This window comes from Blennius ocellaris (genome assembly GCF_963422515.1).
Source record: "Blennius ocellaris genome assembly, chromosome: 20".
Taxonomy (NCBI): domain Eukaryota; kingdom Metazoa; phylum Chordata; class Actinopteri; order Blenniiformes; family Blenniidae; genus Blennius; species Blennius ocellaris.
In genome coordinates this window covers 6,673,729-6,698,623 of record NC_137669.1, presented here as the reverse complement: position 1 = coordinate 6,698,623, position 24,895 = coordinate 6,673,729, and the positions used below count along the sequence as shown (strand labels likewise).

Here is a 24,895-nt window from a genome sequence, read left to right as displayed (position 1 = left end):
CCGCCCGTCCTGTTTATAATCTGATCTCCTGTATGTACGTCTGGCTTTGTGCAGATATTATCTTATGACAACATTATGCATTAAAGCTCTAAGCTCTGGAGAAAGCAGCCGAATTCATCTGCTGAAATGACTGAACGGCTCTGATCACCAGGAAAATGACAAACACGTCAAACCGCACAAGCAAACAGATGGTCCATCGCATTCCTGAAGATTTCGGTATGACAACATGTGGGACGTTTGTTACAGTCGCACAAACAAGCAAATCTGTTCATGTTCCAAAGGTTAATGGGATGTGGAGCCGCTTTGTCTGAAAGCAGGTTTTATTATTAAACACTAAAAAGAAAACGACTGTTGGTAAATGTCAGCTCCAACAGTGGTTTGGAACTACTTTGTTCTCCTCAGTCACTTGGATGCTTCCTTCTTATGATTCATTGAAATTCGGGTAACTTTTCCACAAAAGGTCCAATGAAGAAGAAAAATAAATAATATGATTGGTGCTCAATGGAAAATGTGTAGTTCATGAAAACTAAAGGTACATTAATTCATCAATTTCAATATTCACTTTATTAACGTCTTTATTTTAAAGCCTAGAATGTGAAGCTGTTTTCATTCTTTCAAAATCCCATATATATATATATATATATATATATATATATATATATATATATATATATATATATATATATATATATATATATATATATATATATATATATATATATGTATATATATATATATATATATATATATGTATATATATATATATGTATATATATATATATATATATATATATATATATATATGTGTGTGTGTGTGTGTGTGTGTGTGTGTGGCAACAAAGGTATTCTATTCTATTCTATTCTATTCTATGTTGCATGTTTAACCAGAACAGTGATTTAGTGCATGTTCTTTTTTTTTCTTTTTTTTTTTGGGGGGGGGGGGGTGTTAAAGAGTTTATATGTATTTAGTTGGTTATTTACGTTGAAAAATCCATATTTTGGGAAAAGCTTTGTTTGGTATTTTAGACCAGAACACTTGGCTGCTGCCGTAAATATTTCCTTTTCCTGGATAAAGTAAGGTCTTCAGTTTTTATGCCAAATAAACTTGGAAGTTGCTATAAGTGCTCTAAAAAGAAGAAAAAAAAACCTAGTGTAGATTGGCAGTGATTGTGGAACATGTTGACGAGGCGTCGCAGTTCAGTTTCTCTGAGAAAAATGTAAAAGTGTTGTACGTTTCAGTTAAAGCTGTGGTTTTCAGTGTCGGAGGGAGCCGGTGTGAATCTGAGGATCAGAGAAAATCCTCGTCTCGGCATGCTGTCGCTGGCTGTTCGCCTCATGCCTTTGGACTGTGGAAACCCCCCCCCCAAAAAAACATACTATGCAAAGAGAGAACATGCAGAAATGTCTTTTGCACAGTAACCATTACCCGCAATAAACAGAAGAAAGTAGAACTGTTGTCAAACATCTTTTGAACATTGTTTGCAGAGTAACTCTAAATTGCTTTCTCATGCAAAAAAGACAACACAATAAGTTAACAGATAATTTGTAGACGTCTAAGAATATAACCTTGAGTGAACTAACATGCAAACATTATCCACATTTACGCTTTTGCTCCCATTTTGCATGAACTGAAAGATCCAAGGAGTTTTTTCCACTTTACTCCCAATCACACTCTGTTTATATTACAAATTTCTCCCAATGAATTCCTGGCAGTTTCCATCAGATGGTCTCACCAGCAGACTGAAGCTTGAACTGACCTCTGCCATGTTTCCCCTCACCCTCCACAGCCTGTGCTCTCAGGAAACCCTGCCAGTGACCTTCCAGGCGTGTGTCATCTCCAAAGACTGCGACGTGACGGAGTGGTCGGACTGGTCGCCCTGCTCCAAGGAGTGCTACGACCCCAACGGCCCCAAGGGGGAGCGCACCCGCACCAGGAAAGTAAGCCAGTTCCAGATAGGCGGGGGTGCAGACTGCCCAGAGCTGGAGGAGAAGGAGCCCTGCAGTCCCCAGGGAGACGTCGTGCCCCCCTGCATCATGTAAGTACCACACGGGGAAAAAAACACACACTGAGTAAACGTACACCGTTTGTGATGTTTTAAGAAGACCAGAAAAGCAGGGTTTTACTCTCGTCATTCTGACTTAACACAAAGGCATCAATGTCTTTGTGATGCTTCACATTTGAAATAGGAAGTTTCCTGCCATCCATGATTAAATATTTAAAGTACGATTAAAAAGGTCATCAGCCAGCTGCGTGTATTCATGACATGGGAATGTATAGCTGTGTGTCGTCAGCATACAGTAACTGTGAAACTGCAATGTCTCCTGTTGACACCCCCCAAGTGGAAGCAGGAGTTAAAAAGAACTGGGCCTGAAGTTTCACCCCATCAGAGCGTGCCTTGCTTAATGTTAAAATGACACACAGAAAGCAAAACAAGCAAAACCTTATGTAGCACACATACACAATTCGCTGTAGCTAAGAGCAGTTTGAATTCGTAAAAGTCGATTCTCGTGGCTCTATTTTTCTCAATTCGATGAACAGCTGGACGGAAAACTGAGTGAAGTCGCTGGTTTTTGATGCAAGCAGTCTGAACTCTGAGCTGAATGAGTGTTTGATGGATTATTCGAGCAGAGAAGCACTTGGGAGTTGCTGGAGAACGTTAAAAAGACGTACAACTCACATTAGCAATATCGAGCTTGGAGCCAATCTGCAATGTCTGTGATGTTATACAGACTGTATCTCTTGGCGCTTTTCCAGTAGTACCAACTCGAGCCGACTACTTTGCTGCTTCCCCCTGAGCTGAGGTACCTGATCGTATTCGTCTTATTTTGACATCAGCTGCCCCTGAACTGGTGGCAGAAATCATGTCACCAGTTAACATGGACACCAGTTAAACTGAAACACTGGACAGTGACGCACGATCACAACGGTCCACATTTTGTAATATTCATAATTTCTGCTGATATCCAACGCAGAGTTGTAACTCCACTTCCACACATGCTTGTTGGTTCCACATCAGAAGATACAGATTCTAGATGACTTGGTGGGTAAAAGCTGTGAGGACTCCGCCCACGCCCCACGATGGTTCTACAATGTAATGGAAAAACGAGTGAAACTAAGGCGAGTCGGGCCAAGTTGGTACGAGTGTAAAACACTATATATGGTCGATTGTAACAGCAGCATTTCCCGTCTATTTCAATTTGTATCAACAAAAGTTCTGCAACTTTTATGACCATGAGAGCAGTTTTCAAGATTTCCCACCGAACAAGATTCGTCTGGAGCCACAAAACATGTTGATTATCCGAATTGAAGAAAAATAAACAACAACCAAGCAAAACTGCTGTAAATACTAAAACAGAGTTTTAACCAGTTTGATGTATTTTATAATATTTATCATATTTTTAGCTGCTGCATAGCCCAATGGTTACAGCAATTTTAACCACCCTTGTACTTTTTAAAAACATTTTCTCCCTTTTTATTATTCCTCAAAAAAAGCAAATTTAGTCATTTTAGTTAGACATTTGTTTTTCCGCTTAATTTTATTTTGTGAGTACATTTACTGTAACTACTTCAGACGTTTCAAAAGGGGAACAATAGGCTGGAAGCAGAACTGTTTTTGAGATTGTTTGCTAATTGATTTAGATTTACAATACAGGAGATGATCGTGACAAAGTTCAAACTTAATAACGAAGCAACAATGTTGCCATTTTTCATCTGGTTTCCAGAGACAATTACAACAAATCACATATTGTTTTTGCTCCTGCTTTTCTTTCATTGCATAATTTGGGGGGTTGACTGGAAAGTGTTTGTCAGACGCAATTCTCAGTGTGTCCTGTCACTGGATTATTATGATTATTTTTAATGTATTTTTATGTGCAACCCTTTGATAGGTCTGGCTCATACCATTAATGAACGATTATAAAGAAATGTATAATATTCCACCTTCAGTTAGCATTCCAGACAAGATAAAGGAGCTCGATCAGTTAGCCTGTCTTTTAATTTCATCGTAAACTGATCTGAAGCATTCAGGCGGTGCTGACAGAAGCTGTTTTGTTGCCATGTCGGCGATGTCTGGCCACCAATCACATAAGTGAGCTATAACAGAGCGCATTAAACCTGGACGTGCTTTCGTTGTGGGAGCAGATCGTGTCGGAGGTGACGGTATCCAGTTCAGCTCTTTAAGCATCATTATTTACTGTGGCGTTTCGACCGGGGTCACTGGTGGACCACTGCCTTCTGTTCTTAGTGCTGCACAAACAGACGGAGTCCATTACCGTGTACAAAATGGTTTTACAACGCGGGTCAATCTGTGGCATGCTAATTTCAGCCATTACCGCCGTAGCTCAATGCATAAATACAATTTAATGGTCAACGTGGCAATATATAGGACATTAGAGATGCAGCTAATACACTGATTCCATTTCTTAATTATTACTACTATAATGATCATCTCTGCACAATTAAATAAAGAGCATTCCAAGCTATTTTTCTGGAATATGTCCAAAAAAAACATTACCTACAATCACCACTTTCTCCTCATTTCTGTCATATTTATGTCACATTTATTGCCCGAAACACTGTGCTGATTTTAATGTTACTGCTTTATGGTAACTGGAAGACTGAAAGCCCCCATCTGGTCGCTTTAGGCCCCAAGTTGTGACGCGTTCCCAGGGGCCTCGTTGTGCCGTGGCGGGGCCGGGACCAGGAGAGGGAGACGACACAGAGGAGCCTCGGCTCATGAATATGTAGCTTTCCTCGAGCGAACCTCAAATGAATCCCATTACCAACGGAGACGGAGGCTGAGGTTTCTACCTCCTGACCTCAGGGTGGGACCCGCAGTGCATTAATGCCGAAGAATCCCGCACACGAATAGCTGCCACAATTAACTGCCCCATTTCAGGCCGAACAGAAAACAACTTTCCGAGCCTTGTTGCAGACGCTCTGGTTAAATCGCTCATCCTGAGGGCGTATCGGAAACGGCGATCTGAGGTCAACGGCGCAAGATTTCCTTTCACTGTGCTGCAGAGATGCTCACTGAACTGATCCAGTTCAGCGACGGCACAAAGGCAACCGCTCCGACTTACAACATCTTCAATTACTTTTCCATTACCCCGGGAGCCACTTTCTTCTTTCCAGTGCTGGAAGAAAAAAAAAAAAACAGAACGCTTAAACTGCTCAGCAAATTGGTCAGCAGGAATGTCTTTATGCTAATGCTCTTCACAATTTGCAGTTGATCAGGATATGGAAACCTTCTTCTTGTGAGTGTAGGAAATCCAAAGCGAGCGTACGCTTTTCTCAGGGGACTGGTCGATGGGGTCGAGTCTTTCGCTGTCAGCTGATTAAAATGTTTTAACCAGTTGATCGCAAGTGATCGTACCTTTTGTTTTCATATTTAGCATTCTTTCATTGTTAATTTGCAGAGCATGACAAGACAGAGCATGGAAACATTGTTGATCACATCTCAGTCAGATGTTTCGCTTCCCTGGTCTTACATTCAGGGATGTTCCATTTATTTTGTTTCCCATGTTCATGTTCCGTGTCAGGTTTTATGACAGGAAGCACTCTTCTCTTGTATGGGAGCTCCATCTGAGAGAGAATTTACTTACATAGCTACGACTCACAGAAACAATGAACACATTTATGGACATGGGAGACAAGAAAAGATGAGTATTTTGTTTTTTTTTTTACTTTCTATTTATTTTAAGCCTTCGTGTGGGTGTTTCTCTTCGTATTGGTGAAAAACAGGAAAAAGTATAAACAGAAAGATGGGCGACAAACAAATAGGTGTGGTAATGGGCCAACCCTGTACGGGGCTGTGAGCACAAAACACAGCCTGTTCATGAGGAGGAACGGAAACAATTAAGGACAAAAATATCCCCAAAATATATACACTCATCACAACTAATCATCTCCAACCGTTGAATAGTAAACCGATTTTATTCAATTGGTTAGGTTAGTAAAACAAAGAAACCTTTTTGGGGGAAAAGCTAAAAACAGATTTTAGTTAACCCTTCTGGGCCTGAAGCATTTTGTGCCGTTTTTCACTACAATTGATTTTTCCTTTATAGCTCAGATATAAAATCCTTAAACCTTGCCTTTTGGTGTCATTTTGTTCAGGACAACCTCATAAATGCATTTCTGAAGTATTTTCTTCAGTTTGGCATACTGTATTAACACAGTGGATCTAAAAACACCATAAAACTACAAATTCGGGTGGTAAAAACATAGATTTATTGACTATAAAATTCATAGACATGGTTAACGAATCATTTTGTTTACTTGTAAAATAAATCTAAACTATAATTAACTAAAATGTATCAAAACAGGACTGAAAAAACAGTTGTATACAGATATTTACAGTGAAATAGAAGCAATGCCTCAGGCGTTTTTGTCAAACTATTTACAAAAGGTCACACATATAATGTCAGCTGAAGACAAATTATTTGTGCCACTCAAAAAAACAGATTCTGTCCAACACAACACAGATGGACACGTCACAGGCAGGACATTTCCATGGAGTGTCTTTCCTTTTCTTGTGTTCCTGCAGGCAATGTTTACATTTGGTCAGCGGTCAGGGGTGTGGTCAGCTCTTGTACTTGTACTTGTACGTTTTCTAATACAAGCTTCTCCTGACTCTCCCTTTCCTTCCTGGTTTTTCTTCAGGTACAGCTGGAAAACCACAGAGTGGACCGAGTGCCGGGTGGACGTGCTGCTGAGCCAGCAGGACCGTCGCCGTGGAAACCAGACGGGCCTGTGCGGCGGCGGGACTCAGACCCGCGAGGTCTACTGCGTGCAGGCCAGCGCTGATACGCCGGCCAACCTCGGCTCGTTAAGGAGCAAAGAAGGTAATATCCTCATCATTCGTGTGTTTTAATTGTTGGGCTACTAGAGCTCCCATGTAACATCAGAAAAATAATCTAAGATCAACTTCAACTAGATGAGACGTCACTATATGGAGATGGCGCCGTGCCAAAGCAGCAGCTCTTGGTGCTTCGCCTTTATTATTTTTTCTGATCAGAACAATCCACTGTCCCAATATCAAGCAATGCCATGTTGCTTTATTAGTGCTTTGGACACTTTGCACTGCTTTATATTGCACTTGGGTTCATCCTGACAACTGGAAGCCGGTGACACAGCCGGCTTTGTGTACATTCGGGCCAGCTGATTGCCCCGAGGAGTACCAGAGGAGTTCAGGAGGAGGCGGCGGGACGCCAGAGTGGGTGCTTTTTTTTTTTCTTTTTAGTCGGTGTTGAATTGAGGAATGCACGATGGTCAGATGACCTTCAGAGAGTCCAAGTGAAATGGAAAACATCCTGCCTGAGTGCTGAAGAAAGGGCGTGATGCAGCACTGAGTAACTACCGGCCAGTAGTACTGACCTCTCACATGATGGAGGTGACGGAGAGACGGCTCGGAGCACACCTCGGACCACGAATGTGCTCATCACAAGACTCTCTGCAGTTTGCACATCAGCCCAAAGTTGGTGTTGAGTATAGAATCACATATCTACTGTAGAAGGCATACACCTCCCTGTATAGACAGCTCCTTCAGTGCGTACAACAAGATGATCCAGATCTCCTACCAGTCCGTCGTGATCGTCTCCTTCCCTGCGGAGTGCAGACGTCAAGGCAAAGTATACCAACAGACTAAATAAACTCCCATCTCCAACTCCATCCATCCATCCAGACTGACCGACATTCGAAATTAAAAGCATCCAACTGGTGCGAGGAGAGTGTTTTTCCAACGGCGGCCTGGACCTGCCAGTCCAACACAGATTGTTTGATAATGTGAAACGACGCCAGTTTGTTCCCTCCCACAGTCGGCTGGAACAGTTCCAGCACCTCATGACCCTAAGCTGGACAAATATGGTATAGAAGATGGATGAAAAGCAGAAAATTAAAGATATATCGTTGTGTGCTGGCTCTGATTTTTAGAATCGTGCCTCTAGTTTTCATCACGTAACCACGGCGGTACTGAAACGCCATGTTGTAGCCTCAATGTGTTTCGATGATTGAAAGGTTCGGCAGAATCACGTCCAGGCTGGAGGAAGCATCGGAGCGTAGACATGTCAGGAGGAGTAACAGTATGAGGACTCTGCTCTGCCAAAGAAAAGAGGCTCCAAATGTGTTGCTTTGGCTCTGAGACGATGCCATCTGGGCGCTCCGTCGCCGGTCACTGGGCTACGGTGATTTAATAGATCGCCGACACTTGGGAAGGGTTTAGAAATACAGAAAGTCTCCAGACATTTTGAGGAAAAAAACAACAACACAGTCAAGATTTTCTTCCCTTTCACTGAATCCAAACAATCAATTAGATGGTAAATAACAGATTTCTAATAATACATGATTGTAAATGTTTAGCTCAGATTGAATCCGACATGCTCATCTCACAGGGTGGTGCTGAGCCTTGGTTTCAGTATTTTGCTGGTTGTTTTAAGTGTTTGACTTGACAGAGAGTGCACTCTTAATGTCTAATATGTAAGAGGTGAACTGAAGGTGAGGAAAACCTGACTCTCACATGAAAACATACATACTATTTTCACAAATAGGCCTCCCCAGTAAACAGGTGATCACCGCTGTAAGTAAATCTTATTGTTTGTTATAACCCAAAAGGCAACACTTTAAGGTGATTGTTTTTATGTGCTCAAATATTCATTTATAACTACAGCAAGTTCATTGTGGCTTTGTGAAGGTCAGTTGAAGTCAGTTTAATTGGCTTTATTAGTCAGTTGTATTTTTTCTAAATTTAAGGAAAAAGTCAACTGGAGACTAGAATACTATTTTATTTTCTAATATATTTTTGTTTCCAAACATAATGTCACATTGTACAATTATTGTGCACAATTACAGCGTTGAATATAACAGAACAAAAGGTTGAGAGCTCTAAACAGCTCTAAGCATCCCTCCTCCAAACATCAATAAAGTCACAGACTTCTGAAGGTCAGTGTTCAATGGGATCATAGTATCGGTATTTTGTACACACATTTTGGTGTTGTGCTGAATTTGAACCAAACCCATAAAACTAGATGAGTCTCTGAAGCATTTATATGGAGATCATCAGCAATTCCTTCAATAAGTCTTGAAATAATCACACTCATGGGATTGTGGTTCAGTCAGTCATGACTTGTTGAGTTTGATGCTCTTTGAACGTCGTTCTTGTGTTGCGTTCACAAGAAAACCTGTGAGCACACTTTCTATTGTGTGACAGTGACGGTGAGGCGGTAACAGGATGGAAGAGGTGTAAAGTCACACAGGAAAGTCTTTTCACGTCTCGCCTTTGGAGCAGACGTCGCTCCAAGTGGAAACACGAGCATCACGTTCTGCCGAACCAGGATTTCCTTGATGGTTTCGGTCTCTCTCAACAACACGACGGGCGTAAATCGTAGAGTGAGGGTGAAACTTGGACTGGCTGTTCATTCTTTAAAAGGGTCGTATTATACACCTTTTCAACACTTTCAACAACTTTTCCTTGATTTCCCACCATTTGAATATTGGATCATAGGAGCTGCATTCAGAATCTGCTGTGTCTGTGTGAGCTGGACTGGCTCCGCCCACACATGCCCATCTATGGGAAGAGGAGGAAGTACTTCCACTGGTGGTGCCATGTGCCAGAGCAGAGCTGCCTGATTGTGGGAGGAGTCAAAGAGGAGGAGCCTACGTTGATTGTGATTGGCTAAACCCCCGATGACACTATATAGGGTTTGATTTCTGATTGGCTGGTTGGAGCAACACACTTTTTAAAAACTGAAACAAGCTAGGGAGAGAGAGGACACACTTTCTACACTTCTGGGGCGTCGTTCCAGGTGTGGAGACGATTATTACTGAAACAGTAGAAAGAGAATTTTGCAGAATATGAGCCGTTTAAAGTCCAATGGTAAAACTACAAAAGCAATGAGTGACATTCACACCTTGAAAACAGGTCACTGTTACATATGCTGGCTTCAAACCTACCAAACAGTACTTTTTCTTTCGGTGCACAACCCTTCTGAAAAACACAATAAACCATATAAACTGTTCCTTCTTAAACTGTGCAGTTTACCTCATGAATATGTTTTTTGGATCAGTTTGAGTGTTTTAAATTGAATCTAAATCAGCATTTTAACCAACATTTACCTAGTTAAACTAACTGAACCTACTGGCTCTCTCTTCTCTCTATTTTTATACAACTACTTCCACACTTTAAACAGATTTTAGGTCCTGTCTGTTAGACAGTGCTCCTGCTATAGCTACAGCTGGGACGAGAACACCGTCTTGCAACCTTCGTTTGCACGAAGAAGCTGCAGAAGATAAATGGAAGGCTGGATTCCTCTTTCAGTTTAGTTATTAATTAAAGTGAGAATTCATATATTGATGTCTATCGTGTCTCAATTCCAAAGCCACAGAGTTAGGGAAGACGTGTGACTGGAAATATTCAGGATTTTCGAACGGCAGAGATAAAACGCCGAGATAAAAATGCAAAAAAAAATCTCACATCTGTTGGAGCCACATGTTCGGCGCAAAAAGTTGTTTATGAGCTTTAGAATCATGTGCTCATGCTGGCATTTCATACATTTCACCAGTCATGTGTGGCGACAGCGAGGGGAATTAAAGCATGCGACAAATCCAGCTGCATGAATGTTCTAATGCCGGAGTCGAAACATGAGCTTTAAAGTGAATTGGTGGCATCTGCGACCTCTGTGTCGGGAGTGGCCCCGGTCACACACCCACTGCTTATCCAGCACTGGCACAGTGAGCCTCGCTCCATCTGCCCGGCGTGGACGAGCCGCTGCCAGACATTATTCAGATCTGACGCCCGCCAGCCAGCCACACGGTTACGTCTCCCAGAGTCAAGATGCCGTCGACGCTGCCAGTTTCTTTAACCGAGATCATTCTCGCCGCGGTTCCCCATCATCTTGGAGCCAAGCGGCTCCGCCTGCACATCAACTAACAGGTGCTACGTAAAGTGCTTCTGGCTACAAGCAGGGAGACGTTAAAGATGGCGTTGCAGCGAGATTTGGCGTCACGTTGGAGATATGAAAGGAGAAAGAGGCATGAAATAGGTGTAATAAATGAGGTGGAGCTCTGCCAGTGCAGCTGCAGAGCCACTTCTTCTCTTTCCTCTGCAGGTTGCACCCGTCGGCGCTCGCAGAAAAGTTTTTGTGCGGTCATAACTCGTTTAATTTTAGGTGCTTTCAGCATGCCAGGGTGTGGATCATTGCCTTGGAGGGGTGTAAATGTGGCAGTAGCCACCAAGTCAGGAGGTGGGGGGGGAGTTCAGGTTTGCTGTTGTAACTGCTTCTACTTTGATCATGAAGAAGGCTTCAGTTCCGGGCTGCGTCATGAGAGCTTTTTTTTATGTGACAGACTTATTGTCTGGTGGAGCTGAACATCGAGCCACTCAACAAGCTCAGTTCCTGTTTGAATTTAAAGACAGACATTGAGGTACATTGAAAAGCCCTACAATCAAAAATGCCTTTTTCAGTGACAGAAAATGTTGTCGCCGTGTAAGAAAACTGGAAAAAGTGCAACAAGAGTTTAGTATTTTCAGTTGAAAACATCCGAAACAGGGCCTTGAAGGTTGGCCTTTGCTCTTTGACCACATGGGCTTCGTGCAGGTTGCCAAATGTGTTGGTATGCATTGTATTCAGCCACTGGTTTATGATATGTACATATATTGTGATAAAACAGTGTTCTGTGCCGCTGTATAGCTCACGTCAGATGATCCCAACAACAGCTTCCCAGAATGTATGGTGAATATATAAAGCTTGTTTCAGACACACTGGTGAGGCAGCCTGAGAGCCACGCAACCTTGCAGCTACCAACCCTCTATTCCGCACTGCTGGAAATCCGATGATTCGCTCAGAAGTTGAAAGAACAGCTGACAACTCCACTTTGATCCGAACGTCTCGGTTAATATCAGCCTCATTGTTTCTGGTGGCTCCCATCTTTTATTCGGTCGTAAAAGGCGGTGAGGTGTAATGGGATGTAAACGCCGTACCCTGCATCGTATCAGCTGTTTTCCTCGTCGCGGTGACAATGATCAAAGTGAGCTCGACTGGGCATCAAACTGTGAGGTTCTGTACAACAGCTGCGAGAACGACGGCGATGCCGCGAATCCTCAGCTGGAAGAGGAGTGGGAGTCAGGTAATTGATGGCAGTGGGTGTGTGGCAGCCGGGGCGGCGCCATCGCCGCTTCCTCATTTGGCAGCTGGAAGCACAGCGCAGGGAAGAAAGAACCATCTGGCTCAGAGACACCTGAACAAGGTCAGTGTGTGTAGAGATTTCCATTAATCAGCCTCCGTTATGCCTGTGAAGACTTCACAAGGAGGGGAGGAGAACAAAGAGGCTATTGTTCTAATGTTTTTAAATGAAACGTGAAGACAACAAGGCTCCCGAGAAGAAAATGGATGTTTAATGGAACAACACGTGGACAAATTAAAGCGAAAGTTACCGACGAGTCCAGTGGAGGCTTGGATTCAACACACTTTCGTGTGAATGTCTAATGTTTGTTTTGCAAATTCAGACCATTCTTTTGATTCAGATTAGGTTCATTCCACCTTCCTGCCATCACTTGATTGAACTTAAACTATGGTTGCGGTTGGAACAGTGGTTAATAATTAATGCAATAGCAATCTGATTGGTTCCACATGTTCTCTATTGCCGAGTACAAGAATCCCTCTGACGTTATGGCCCTACTGACTGATTTAAATGGCCGCTAATAGCAATTAGAGAGTGATTGTAATCTGTTGGACTGCATATTGAAAAATACAATATCAAAATGGTTTTTTGGGTTAAAATGTCAGTTTTGAGAGTTCCTACCCTTCCCGATTTCAGCTCTGGCCTGCCTGCATCCACCCTCCATCCACCCTGCATCCGCCCTGCATCCGCCCTCACTCTGAAGCTTTGGACTTGTACACAGATCATGGATTTGCACGCAGGCGGCGGGTGTTCACCTTTCCTAAAGTTGTTGATATTTCACGCCAGCACTTCTGAGCCGTCTTGAATTCTATATACTATTATGAATTGTGATTGTTCAGACGGGGACGCTGACCGATCACCTCACGCAAGCGCTCAGGTAGCGATCATGGTTGATGTTTGTCCACGAACGTCCATGATTCCTTCCAGTGACCAAAACTTTGAGAATGACAAATTGATTCCAACACCTCCAGGCCACTAGTTGGTGCTGTTTGTTGTTATTGAGATTATGGACTGGGAGTCACAACTCTCTGGAGGCAGACGTTGTTGTTGTCCATGTACTGAGCAGACGAACTATTTACTACAGCTGTGGTGTGCATGCACCACGGCAGCATTTACGATCGGCATCCTTCAGCATCACAAAAGCCGCAGCATTAGTGTGTTTTGTGGGTTTTTAATAGCTGTGTAGAGGTTGGTTATTGCTTGAACATTATTTCAGTTCAAACATGGAGAGTTCAGGGTGGAAAGGATCTTTTGTAATGAATGTTGCTTCAGTCTAATCTATGGAACACCATGTGTGGTCCTATTCTCTCCCCAGGTTTAACAATCATAAAATAGGGTTAATTATAAAATTTGTTTGGGAGTCACATACACTTGGAGCTCATGGAAACTTCAGGAGGAACAAAACAGGGTTTGATATCAAAACGTTATCTCACTATAAAGGATGTTTTTAGGTCTGGGGACACTGAATAAATGAAGTGCTGCATTTGTTTTCCATTCCTCTTTTTCATCCTTGATGTGTAAATGGAATGATTTAGGATTTGGAATGTAGGATTATAAGAATTCTAAGAATGAACTATGATTTACTGCACAGATGTCAAACGCATTGTAGTTCAGGGCCATAATAACCTTTAAATTGAAAGTTTTCTTTGTTGTGATACAGAATAGTGAAAATGTGAATATATTTTGATCATTTTCTTGGTGTTTTGGCCGGATTGGAGCCACTTGCGGGCCGGTTTTGACCCACAGGCCTTATGTTTGATTCCCCTGTTCTACTGTGTGAAACAGCACATCTGCGGCCCACAATGCAGATCTTTTACGGTGCATCCTTCTCGTTTGTTTCCCCGCAGCGTCGCGCCCGGTGGACGGTGACCTGTGTCTGGGCATCCCTCCCAACACCACCCAGCTGTGTCACATCAGCTGCCCCGTGGAGTGCGAGGTGTCGTCGTGGAGCGCTTGGGGACCCTGCACCTACGAAAACTGTCAAGACCAGGCAGCCAAGAAAGGTGAGTCGTTCGGGCAGGGGAACCACGACGCTGCCGCGTGATTTGATTGATTGAGGAGCGAGTGAATTGAGTCTTTGAAGCCGTATTAGCGGGTCTGTTTCATTTCAAAGGCTCCTTCAGACTGTGTCCATCCTTGTCGACGAAATGAAACGGTGAAAAAGTGGATCTTTCACGGCTCAACGGGTTCAAAGACCTGCGACATGCTTCACCTTCGGAGTCAATGGAGTCGACATTTAAGCTGTATTACACCCTCTACCTTTGAGAGTGGTTGGTTCTATCACGAGATGGATTTTACCAGGATTTTTTGAGGTGCAGATTAAAAATAGTCTTTTATTTCATTGAGGTACTGGTTCCCATTGAGACACTCGCACCCCGGACAGGAGATGAGACAAGCGATCGTGTTCCTGAAAACATTTACAGTTTGAACTGGGAACTTGCACAGAAAGAAGAGTTTGAAGTGGTTTTTGTCAAATTTGCCAGATGTCAATTTAACAGAGACAGCTTCAGTATGGAAATGGTGCAATTTCAAAACATTTTAGTCAACGAGTCTTGACTTCTGTGAATTTTGAATTAAGAGTCATTAAGGAAGGAGCTCACAGTGGAGCCAATGGACGAAACTCTAAACATGAGAAGATTAATAAGTTCATTCATAAATACTGTTCATCAATTGATTAAGAACAAAAAATGTTGGACTCAAAACCCAAACTCAGCAGGTGTAGAGATAAATATTCCTTAATATCTAACAGTAAATGCAAAAGTCCAACAAAGTGGAACACAGACTCGCGGAAACATGGAGAAAGTCAGTCAACAAAACTGGCGTTTACTCATACCTGGGTTTTTGCAAAAATTGATATTTCTCTCACTGCGTTTCCCAAAAAAATCTTTGACCCACTTATACACTTTGTTCTGAGCTACTATGAGCATGCCAAACCTGTAGGGGGCAGTGTAGCGGGAAGCATGAAGCCATGGTAGCCAATCAGAATACTTGACAAAAACACAACGCCACCAACTGAGACTTAAATCTCCGCCTCCCCTCTTTAGATACAAACAGAGACAGTTTTTCTGAATCTCCACTGTGGCTGGCGTTTTCAGGAATCATAACTTTTATGTGTAAATGCAAGAAACAGAGAAATAGCGCTATTTTCCAAATACCCATGTACGTGGAAATGTGGCATGAAACATAAAATGTGCACTGACACAACCAGTTTACAGCTTCATTTTTCCTTCCTCACCCTTTAACACAAAATAAATCACCAGAAACTCAAACCAGGGAATTAATAAGCGGACTCTTCAAAGGATAAGGTTTATTTTGTCGAGGTTGTATTTCTTTCAATGATTTTATTTGTTGTTTAGAAAAACAAGAAAGGTGATTTTAAACAGAACAAAGTACGTTGAGTAAACGATAGAAAGCCTTGTACTGGTTACTACAAAATAAAGAGTAACAAGGTCTCGAAAGATTCGCAATTACGAGTGGATTACTGATCAAGAAAAGAAATAACTGCAATGACAGGATTGTATTTACTGTCTGATGTTAAATTATAGGCGTGATGCTTCCTGATATAAGTCATTGAATTGAATTTCACAGATAAGTTGACAAATCCGGACTAATTGGCTCTCATGAAATGAGACCAAGCTGCTTTGCTCCTGATCATGATCACGTCACCATTGTCCTCTATCTCCACTGCCAATATGACTCCTCACACGAGATTATTTTAATTTGTAGGCTGTTCAGATGTAAAAGTCAAATTCCATCTCTTGTCGGGGCAATAAGCATTAGACTGCGATAAAAGCCAGATTCTGTCTCCCGGCCGTTTTTGCAGTCCGTCAATGGGCTTTATGTGGTCGCTGCTTCAACCCTAATTATCCCAGACCAGTAGCCCCCGCGCCCCCCACATGACTAATGCATGTTGACTCTGCCTTAATGAAGCGCCTCAAATGGAAGGGATGGCTGGAAATCCTTCTCCATGCATCTTAATGATGTATTCACTTGCGCCCGCCTGCTCCCTTCTATACGCCACTCTGGCTCGCTCATTGCGAACTTGTAAATCAAGCACACACACACACACACACACACACACAGATCCTCGAGTGCGTTTGCCCCGATTCTCATTATCCGTGGAGACGGTGACTCAAACTGGGTCCTTCCGGATCCTTATCTCCTCATCGCCGCCCTGAAGCCGGACGGGAGAATCGCTCTGTAGTGTTTGAAGAGGCGGGCGTCACTTTGCTCAGTTTGATGTGTTTGCACTGCCGTCTAATGGCGTCCTAACTGTGTTTGTGCAGACAGATGGGTTCACCGAGAACACACAGCCCAACCGGTGTCCTTGCTTAATGAGAAATATTGCAAGCAACAATATCAGTAGACAATGACAGAGTGAATTGTGTCGTTTAAAACCTTGAGGCTGAACGGGTGACGTCGCTCCCTCTGAAGCTGGATCTCCACAAGTCGTCAGCCCCTGTTTGATGTGTGACGGGAAACCTTTCATCCATCACTCTACCTCTTATTCTCACTTCATCCAACTGCTGTGAGATTTATTCCCAACTCGTAACTTGAATGGAACTGCATGAAATGTTCATAATATTACTACTATGAGGAGAATCATGTGTGACAGTTGCTGGTTCCTCGCACTCATACTGTGAAGCCAATTAGTGAGTTCAAATGAACACAATAAGAACATTAGGCCATTTATATTTTTAAAGTCACATATAGAGAAAGTTGTGTAAAACTGGGATGGAAGCAAAGCCACCATTTAATGCGAAGCATGTAGTCACCAGCTAACGCGAAACATGTAGCAACCTGCTAATGCTATACATGTAGCAACCTGCTAATGCTATACATGTAGTAACTTGCTAATGCTAAACATGTAGCCACCAGCTATTGCAAAACATGCAGCAACCTGCTAATGCTAAGCATGTGGCAACCTGCGAATGCTACACATGTAGCCACCAGCTAATACTAATGCTAAATGCCGTACACAGCAATCACAGTTGCTTGTTTAAAGATATAACATAAGTTATTCCTACATACACAGATTACAGTTTTTGAATAGAATAGAACACACAAAGATAGTTTTGTTGTGTTTACGTATGACACAACAGATTACATATCTAATAATGCATTTAACCTTTAGCTTTTGTTGTAATCTTATAATTAGGGTCTTGGTTTATTACGACCACTGTTTGAACTTTTGTTATTGTATTTCGGTCCATCATTGCCCTCCAGGTGCCCACTTGCCCCCAGAAGGCCTCTGCCTTTAGTCAGTATTATTTATACAGTACACGGTTGTAGACTTTTGAGGACGCAAAGGTTGTAAGTCCTCCTTGTGAAATTTTCCAGCTCTGTCTGTGAGGTATGTCATGAGGACATTAATGCTAAATGAGCCAACAAGCAAACAAGGAAACTCAACGATTGACTGAGCATTAGTAGCTTTCAAGCTGGCCTCTAAAATCCTTTTCATCCAGACAGCAGCCAGGAGATGCCGCCTTTCCAGTTTGGCTACTTCCTGAAACCAACTGCATCCTGTTCCGGCATTAATACAGATGGTCAAGTTGATCCAGGTCACTGCTGTGTCTGGAAATTCAGGCCAGAATGAAAAAAAAAAAAAAAAACATCTACGAGTGAAATAAACATTATGACAGGGCCACGACATTGAGACAGGAGTGAAACAGACCACAAAATATCTAACTTGGGTTTGCGTCGATAAAGCAAGATGAAATTAAAAACTTGATGACGGTGTATGAAACATTTCAAAAGGCAGCGAGCATGCCAGGAATGATCAGGATACCAGGTTACGGTATTCAAAACAACAAAGCATCTTGTCAGTCAGTCAACACAAATAAACACAATGTATGCAGAGGATCTGAAACAAAAACAACAACAAAAACTCCTCAATGCTTAAATACATTGAAGGATGTGTTTGCATTGGAACATGTTTGACCTTTGCATGTTACCTTTAAGGATTTCCTCTCTATCTTCCTGTGTGGAACATTTTACCATCTTCCTGCGTCTTTCCTCAGGTCTTTGACTTCTTCAAAGTATTAAAACATGAAAACCACAAAATACATACATATGAAAAGTTTACAAACAAATGTATCTACACTTGTCAAGTTTACGTGTAATTCAATCAATAATAATCAATATTCATAAACCGCTAAAGCAGCTAAAATAGACAATGGGCCAAAATAGATAAAGTGGGAAAATCCAAGAAAAAACAATCTCTAAAACCAAATGGTGACAAGATCTCAAATCTTTTTCTTCATTTCAGAGATTTTATATGATTTTTTGGGTGGAAAATTGCAAAAACATCTCTTTTGACTATAAAGGTTGCCGAACTCCGCAATAGACAGATCCTCACCATGAGAGGGGGTTTGGGCTCGCTTATTGATCTTAGTACTCTTTATGGATTCTATCTAAGAAACTTGAGAATCACTGTATCAGACCAGTGGTGTGCCAAGTGTGGGCCGCAGCCCCCTGGTGGCCTGCAGACATATTGCTGGTGGGCTCTGGGAGGCCATTGCCAACATTGATTAGAAAAGACAATGAAATTCTGTCATTCCTCCGTTATCTGACTGATATTCACCAGTTTGGTCTTGATGTTGGTTCTCCATTGGAAGGTGTGGCTTCCTCTGTCAGTAAACTACTTCACCAGTTGATGTTTCAATCGTTTGAGATTTCAGATTTGGACTCTTCCTGATTCTAATTCTCGGTTGTCTTGGGCATTCTTGAGTTCGAGTCTGGTAATCACAACTGAACATAGGTCTGTGTTTTTTGACTTTATAATCCAACCAGCCACCAGGGGAAGCGGTGGAATCACAGGAATCAGTCAAGTGTCCCCCATTTTTATTATCCAGTCGAGGGCGGGAACGCGCTCATTTCAGGGCTCAAGACGTTTAAAAAATTGCACCTTTCAAACTGTCATTTTGATCAGAAAAAGATGAACCGTTCAGCCGTCACAGAGTAATATCCCATACTATCATATTGTTTTATTTGGTACCTCCACTGTCACCTGTCCTTGAGAGTGTGTGCACAGCCCATCCCGGGCTATCATGCACCCCATAGATCATCACGTGTGATTGCTTCCATGTTCGTGTGTCTTCCGTCAAAATGAAGCCTCCAGTGCTGACAGCGGCACCTCGCTCTGCCCCGCTATCTTCCAGCCGCGCCGTTCATAACACACCCTGCAGATCGCTCCTGAGTGATGCCTGATAGAATTGAATTCCCTGCACCCCCAGCCTCATCTTCCTCCATGCGACACCCTCCCCACCACCACCGCCCCCAACAGATAAAACCTCCCATCAGTGGCTCGAGACATTCAGGAGCACATGTTCAGCTGACCTGCGTGATTAAATTAAGGTCTTTTTTTTTTGAGAGGCGACAGACAAAAATGAAATGGAAAAAGGGGGAATTCCGCTTCCTCCACCTGAGTCCTGCAGCGCTCTCCGGGGCGCCGCTGCCTTATCAGGCCTGAGCAGGAGCAGGGATTAGGGGGTGGGTGACCTTGGCTCTGGCTGGAGTTAACGTCCCCCCTTCTTTTTCCAGGACTTGGGTCATTGGATCTCGTGCCCTTGAGCAAAGGAACACGTAGGAGAGCGAGACCCGGCTGAATTAATTGGATTCCTGCATGCGGCAGAGAATAGGAGCTATTTTAATGAGGGCAGAATTGAAACAGCCATTAAGTCTTTTGTATATCAGTCAACTTCATGTTTTTAATGGGCCGCGGTGTGAAGGGCACTGTTATGCTTATCGTCAAAAGCAGTGGAGGTAATGTGCTGACTCTTGCACGTTAATATTTGTCTAATTGTGGCGGGGGTTCTCCTCAGCAGACGACCGTGTGTGTGTGTGTGTTTAATCTCATTTATTTAACTCATTTCCCACGCTTCCCCCCTCCAGGCTTCAAACTCAGAAAACGGAAGATCGTCAACGAGCCGACCGGCGGCACTGGAAACTGCCCCCACCTGGTTGAGGCGATACCGTGCGAGGACCCCAGCTGCTACGACTGGCTGGTGGTCAAACTGGACGCGTGCGTCCCCGACAACGACAAGCAGTGCGGACCAGGAACCCAAAACCCTCAAGTCCAGTGCATCAACAGCGACGGTAACTACACGTGCTGCAGTATATATATTAGGCGGGGTTCGGCAACCTTTAATGCTCAAAGAGCCAGTTGGTCCCATTTCCCACTGAACACAACACCCAGAGAGCCTCACACCCACGTGCACACTGCAACTTGCCCAGTCGCACACACGCCTACATTGTCACTCATAAAATCACTGTGACATTATGGTGAGTAATGTCAAAGAAGCACGCCAGAGGACAAGCTTATACTTTACAACAGATGTGCACATCAGTCTTTTATTTTGACAGTCCCACAGGAAGACCATGCCAGGAGGAAAAACCTTCACACAAAACCTTCTTCACTGCTGGTTGACAACTTACAGCTAATAAACTAAACTACATGAACGAAGCAACAAAAACACAACACAACACAATTATTACCAACACTACAAACCTAACATAACCCCAATAATTATATTTAAAACACGACCAACAGAAACTCCCATAATGCATTGCAGCTATCAGCTCCTTTATTGCTACACATTATTAAAATGGAAGATAAATGTGGGAGATCTGGGATTTTTAGAACCATGAGTGTGAGCGGTGCGGCTTTCAATGTCCTGTAGTTGTTGTGTGATTCACTATAATTTTTTGCCGTCACTCTCAACAAGTATGCAATGAACCTCCTGGAATTGTCGGCACTCCGCAGCGCAGCAGATACCAGTCGAGCTGTGGAGCCCGTTCTTCGTGCGTAATGACGTTACATCGCTCCGCCAAAATGTTACCCCACTCTTTGAAGCGGGACTGCACAACGCAGTTGGCTCTGGGTTGCGCTTTGCCTTACCTCCCATACCACCCCACTCCGGGATGAACTGCAGTGGGACAGAGGCTCAAGGAGCCGCAGTGGAGGGACGAAAGAGCCGCGGGTTGCCGACCCCTGCTATAGGGTAGCCCTAACCCCTTTTATCACACTCATCAACACTCGGAGCTGGAGTTTCCATTCCAGACAAGCCCTAGCAGCATTTTAAACGTTGCCGGTTGCCAGGTTCATTACTACTCCGAGTTATAATTATAGTTGTTTTCTGCACCTGTATGAGGCGTTATTTTAAAAGTGTAAATTAAAGCATCAGGAGGAATCGTGGGTAAGAACAACCTGCTGGGCAGTGAAGCGCTCACCGGCACAGGTGCTCACAACAATGACTGTCACAGCGACGGAGGAGGTGGGCTGAACCCCCGGAGCTAATTGCCACGTGACGGTGAGATGCTGCTGCTTTGTTTGAAGGTGGTGTTTGGCGTGTTGTGGGTCATGTTACTCGGCTCTGATCGCCGCAGCGAAGCTCGGCCTCCGTTTGAACTGTCGCACCGTGTTCCGATGGCCTTGGCACTTTGCCCAGCCTGTAATTACCGTACAGCGATATTCCTCCATTGTTTGGGTTATCCTGTGCAGTGTATGTGTGTGTGTGTGTGTGTGTGTGGGGGGGGGGGGTTGCTCACTCACCCTCCCCTGGGGCTTCAGTGCATGCGCCTGGCCAAAATTGTGCTGGATGAGATTTTAAGCCACCGGTAGAACATTGCTGGCACTGCACCATTTGTCTCTGTCTTGCGCACACACACACACACACACACACACACACACACACACACACACACACACACACACACACACACACACACACACACACACACACACACACACACACACTGACCTCGGGGCTAAACGCCTGCTTTCTCGTTCACCCTTCGTTCCGGGGAACCAGCAGCTGTATCAGTCCATTATTCCATTTCGAGACAATAGCAGCTCTTATACTACCCACCTTTAAAACATTTTAATTTACATAAGTTGCACCCTTTGCACCAAAGCAGCTTCTTTACCTCGTCCTCACTAAACTTTTAACATTTAAACATTTAAAGGAGACATTTTAAAACCGGACCACGGCTAAAGCCGTATAAAGCCGGTCCACAGCTTCACACTGTGGAGGAAGTTTACTTGTTGAAAATAGAACTTTGTGTCACTGAGTTAGGACGAGGGATGAGAATCAAAAACTGGTTACACCTTGGAATCGTTTGTCAAATTTGTCAACGATTCTCTAATCGATTCCAGTGGGCATGAATGACGTCAACAACGTCATTCACCAGCACAGCAGCAGGAAACATGGCGCCAAGCGGCACAAAGTCTGTTTCCGTTTCAGGAGAAAAGACGACAACAAGGCAAGTTGTGATGAAGTGGATGTTTCATCACAGGGAGGAAATGCGGCCAACATACAGAAACATTCTCACACGGCAGCGAGAACTTTGAACGAACGTCGTGTTTTCGATCGTCTCCGGAATGTCAACCCAACAGCAGCGTTAGCTCGTCCTCTACTGTTAATGCTGCTGATTTCATTTCCACATGAGAATCGATAAAGAACCGAATTGATAAGCAGAATCCAAAATGGCATGTGAATCGTAAAAACATTATTAATTCCCATCCCGACTTAAAGACCCTGTGGTAGTTGGAAACTCAGCTACTGGTCACCGTTACCTGACGACAACAAGCAAATAAATGTCATTCCCACAGCTGGCACAGGCAGCCTGGGCTTTCAGCTGTACCCGCTACCCTTTGCATGGCAGCTGCATAACTAGTTGGTCAACCACCAATACTTAAAACAGTGATGGGGGAATTGTATTCACCACCAATTATTTGCAAACACGAGCAAAAGTTTGACGCCGACGAAGTCTCTTGAACACTTTTCAGTCTTTACCCTACTTTCCCTGCTCCTTCTACAGTCCAATTAAAAGTTACAGTTGAGGCGTTCGTTGACTTTGGCTTTCCTGTCTTTAAGGAAAAGTGTGAAATGGGGTGTTCGGAAGTCAATATTCGTCAAATCCATTTAGATTTGAGTTGTTTGGATGTGATATGAGACATTCCCGGTGTTTGATTTCCAAAGTGTTCAGGAGTGAAAGAATCTTTTTAAACAGCCGAAACCAAGAAGTGAACCGAGAAGCAACGAACACCTCTCTGCCCATAAAAGATGTACCAATGTGCGGAACCAAACACAGATATATCACCGTTTTGAGTTTGGTTTAGTTTTGATTGAATTTATTAAAGAATGGTGATTAGAAGCTCCTTCTCCGTTTACGGCCCAGTTTAATAAACTTGTTGAATGCGTGCACATTACCTTCTTTCTTGAGTCTGTTAAAATTAAATGCTATTTAACTGGTTAATCTGAATTCATCTGCCGCAACCCTGTGATTTTTCGGATTAAACATTTTTAATGTTAGATGTGTGCGCGTGCATTTACATATCCACGTTTTGTATGTTTTTAACATGTGGAGATCCTACTGGGGAACTTGGAACAAAAAATCAAGTCGTCAATTTGGTCTCTGCAATGATTCTTTTATTTTCCCACTGATCTCTCGGTAATATCTCAGTGAAAACTGTACGACCTCATATTTCTTAAAGTAACTGATGGGATCAAGTGAAATTCCTCGATGTTCATCCAATCAATGTTACTATCTTTTGTGTGTGTGTGTGTGTGTGTGTGTGTGTGTGTGTGTGTGTGTGTGTGTGTGTGTGTGTGTGTGTGTGTGTGTGTGTGTGTGTGTGTGTGTGTGTGTGTGTGTGTGTTGGGGCCCAATCATGAGTGGATTCCTGAACACTTGCTGCTAATGAGGGCTCTGGGGAGGAGGAGAGAGAGAGAGAGAGAGAAAGAGAGAGCGAGCGAGAGAGAGAGAGAGAGAGAGAGAGATTCCATATTTTGCTCATAATCAAGGTCTCCATTCACAGGCTGCAGCGCGGCACCATGTTGGTGCAGAGCCACTGATTACCATCTCCTTCATCCCAAACTGACTTGTTCTCTGCCGCTAATTATCTTTACTCTCCTGAAAAATTAAAAGAAAACTGTCCTTGAAAGACAATTTATTATAAGATGGAAGGACACGTCAGCGCTGTGAAGCTGTGAATTATAGATTCTCTTCTCTTTCATTTTTCTAAAGCATCCACAGGAGGTCCCGGGGAAAAGAATGGCCTGCTGTTTGCTGAGGCTGGTGTTCGTGTCAGTCATGACCAGTTAGAGCTGCACCCCAGTTTAGCTGAGAGCAATAATGCTGAAGGGTGGTGCCTCCCTGGTGGGTTCCCCGTCATCTGCTTTACTGTACACGGAGGCTCAGGCCCCGCCCACACGACGACGACGCCGTTCCGTGGAACCGCGTCGTTCCTGGCCGATCTTCCAAACGGCGCCGCGCTTCGGGAGTCGAGTTCCAAGAGTGGAGAAATTTGAAAGCGCTGCCTCGGTGTTGATGTGTTGACGCACATTCGCCCACACCTCTCGGCCTATAACCCCTGCCTCCCTCTCCGTGACGTCACTTGAAAACAACATGGCGCACTACCTGCGCAGGTGGAGCAGCAGAAGCTGCTGATGCTCGTGGCTTGAATAAAGCCAGATGCCAGAAGTGTATTTTTCCGGCACATCCGAGATTGAGTGACACAGAAACTCGGCTGCTGAGATCCTCTGGCAGAAATGAAGGGCAAGACAAGAATGAACAATGAAGGTATTCATTGAGTTGTCCCAGCCAGGAAAATGAGTGACGCCTCCCCGTCTCAGTTCAGCAACAGATGCTGACTCAGCCTCTGTGGATGTCGGCAGCCGGGCAGGGAAGATGCTCCGCCGTGCAGTTTGTGATTTTACA

The 24,895-nt window shown here is 43.6% G+C and overlaps 1 protein-coding gene across 1 annotated transcript in view; it reads left to right on the top strand.

Annotated features, from left to right (window-relative positions):
* The window catches only part of LOC308144616 (thrombospondin type-1 domain-containing protein 7A-like), a gene marked incomplete at both ends in the record, with an annotated part of 134,624 nt that overhangs the window by 65,253 nt on the left and 44,476 nt on the right, over nt 1–24,895 (top strand). The window contains 4 exons of the mRNA XM_080515779.1: nt 1,788–2,036; nt 6,662–6,843; nt 14,020–14,175; nt 20,066–20,269. Of these exons, the coding sequence (XP_080371905.1) occupies nt 1,788–2,036; nt 6,662–6,843; nt 14,020–14,175; nt 20,066–20,269 (791 nt within the window). The remainder of the gene's footprint in view (nt 1–1,787; nt 2,037–6,661; nt 6,844–14,019; nt 14,176–20,065; nt 20,270–24,895) is intronic.